The 2,500-nt window shown below is 35.6% G+C and overlaps 1 protein-coding gene across 1 annotated transcript in view; it reads right to left on the bottom strand.

Annotated features, from left to right (window-relative positions):
* The window catches only part of LOC125035312 (G patch domain-containing protein 1-like), a 15,100-nt gene that overhangs the window by 7,032 nt on the left and 5,568 nt on the right, over positions 1 to 2,500 (bottom strand). The window contains exons 6-8 of the mRNA XM_047627617.1: positions 2,223 to 2,461; positions 1,456 to 1,590; positions 1,190 to 1,320 (exon numbers count right to left, since the gene is read on the bottom strand). Of these exons, the coding sequence (XP_047483573.1) occupies positions 1,190 to 1,320; positions 1,456 to 1,590; positions 2,223 to 2,461 (505 nt within the window). The remainder of the gene's footprint in view (positions 1 to 1,189; positions 1,321 to 1,455; positions 1,591 to 2,222; positions 2,462 to 2,500) is intronic.

The following is a 2,500-nucleotide window of genomic DNA, read 5'->3' as shown; positions in this document are numbered from 1 at the left end:
CTACTGAAAAATTTAGAAAAATTAGTTTTGGTGTTTTCAGGGTTGCTTCTAACCTGAGGTTGGGGGGAGACAGTAATTGTTTGTAGACTTACATTAAGAGCTTAAACCCTTAGGGGCTCCAGTCCCTCCATAGGCCAACTGGAGTCAAAGGGGTCATATGCTAATTTACTAAGTAGGGGTCCTAGGTTGTTATATATGTTTCCTATGTCCATCAACCCCATACTAGCATCACCTACCATATTTTCTTATTTTCAATTTGTTTGATCAATTTTTGGTAGATATTTTGGTATTAACATAGAAAGAACACATTTTCTGCTGTACCAATAATTGTTTTGTCTCTGCTACAGTTGTTAATTAACCCCTTCAATCTGGATGACATGACCATCACATCATGAAAAATTTGGCTCAGGGGGGAAGTGACGTGAACATGCCGTCATGGGAAAAACTGACTGCAGGCCAGGTGACATGAACTTGCTGCTGTGAACATTTTAGCTGAAGACTGGGGTGACGGGAAAAACTAGCCACGAGTGCATAAACCTCTTGGGAGGATGATTAGACTTATTTGGTGATATTGCTTTATTCCCATTAATAAACTCGTGTGGAATGTAATGTTCATGAACCATTACTGGAAATGCACTGGCTCCATGGAGGACACCATTTCCATGTCCAGCATTGTATTCCTATTGTATTACAGAAAATTGATTACAAAGATTTTTTTTTTTTAAATTATACAAATAAAAAAATAAATATTTTTCTTTTTCTTGCACTTTGTAGACTAACTAGAGAGACAATATGGAGTCTGTTCAAAGAAAACAGTCTATTACCATCTGGATAATGCAAATCAAATGACAAATATGGACATTGGAAAATGGCAAAAAAACTAAAAATGCTTATGCATAAAAAGAGAAAATAACATTGCAAATAGGAAGCATACAGTCTTGCCACTGCACACGAGTATTTGCGTGTGCCTGGCCTACAAGCCACAGATCCAGCAGAGTGGCTGCTCATGTAAGCCTAATGCTTGGATTTTTTATTATGTGATCACCATGAAGCAACCGGATCTAAGGGGTTAAGGGCACATTTACCTGCAGAAGTCATGGTCTTTGTGGGATAGGAAAGAATATCCAAGTACACAGAACATTTCTTATCTAATTTATATGTCTATAATGCAAAAAGAAGACAATCTTACCTCCGTTTTCTTGGTTGGTGTTTGGGGGTGAAATCTTTAGGTAGGTTGGGTCTTGGATAAATTTTGTGACCATGGCTAGGTTTGCTGCTTATCTTGAAACCTTCTAACATTTCTGTTAATCCTAAGAGGCTCTTGGGAAGTGGAAGACACAAAATAAATGGAAATCAATATCAATCTATGTTTGCATGAAGTAAGCTTATTTATATATTATAACATTATAGTTAACTTTAATATAAAATAGCTACACAAACTGAACCAACAAATACCATTGGAGACTGGAAGTTCTGACCCATTTTCTTCTTTTGAGTATCTTTCTTTTCTTCACCAAAGTCATAATTGCTCATATCTTCTGTTGCATAAATATCTTCATCTTCATCCTCAAATGCTCCTACACCAAATGCCTGTAATGTCATCAATTTCATGTCAAGAGGTATTTTGATTATATAAATTCATATCTTGAATTTCCAATACAAAATATAGTTCAATTAGCCAATATCATAAATTATAATCCTTGTAACCTGTCAAAATTTGAGGAATACATCTTTTGGGTTTCAAATAATCATTTAATTTTATCTAAAACAATAAAAACTATTGCATATCAAAGATGAATCCAAGCAAGAAATCATTAAAGAAAAATTATCACACATTTTTAAATAAGTATGTGAGTTCAGTTTATGAAAACAGTGTTCTACATCTGATGATACTTTAACTTCTATATCAATCTGTTGCTGATGGTGTCAACACTATTGATATTAAGTTTTGGTCCCAACTACAAGTGTCAAGATGATACTGGTTGTCAAGAGATACTTAATAATAGGAGAGAGTGATGAACTGTTTCTTAACTACTATAAAGGCAGCATTTCTACTTGGCAATTAATGATGATAATCATCAGTAGAATTACAATAATTGCTTCATTACCCACAAATGAAGTTTAGGTGCATATAGATGGCAGCAATCTCTTTACCAACAACAGAAAAGCAAGCCTTATGGTCTCTACAGTCTCATCATTAATTTTGCTAGCAGACTCCATACCTGTCCCTTTATCAAAACTTTCTTCTTCTTCTCTTTCATGCTGAGGGGAGAAGGGTCGAACAGATTTATGTGTCCTCCAAGTACAGGAGTGCGGTCAAGAGGTTTGTATCCCAGGCCAAACTGGTCTTGCTTGGGATTGGGAAGATATAGTGTTTCAACATCATCAGGAGCATATGTAACCCCTGAGTCACAATCTGCATCATCATCTCCATCTTCGTCTTTATCACCATCTCCAACATCTGTGAAGCAAAGAGTCTTTTTCTAGAGATGAAACTTCT

This window comes from Penaeus chinensis, chromosome 19, assembly GCF_019202785.1.
Source record: "Penaeus chinensis breed Huanghai No. 1 chromosome 19, ASM1920278v2, whole genome shotgun sequence".
NCBI classification, from domain to species: Eukaryota; Metazoa; Arthropoda; class Malacostraca; order Decapoda; family Penaeidae; genus Penaeus; species Penaeus chinensis.
The sequence above is the reverse complement of the archived record's forward strand: the minus strand, read 5'-3'. Positions and strand labels throughout refer to the sequence as shown.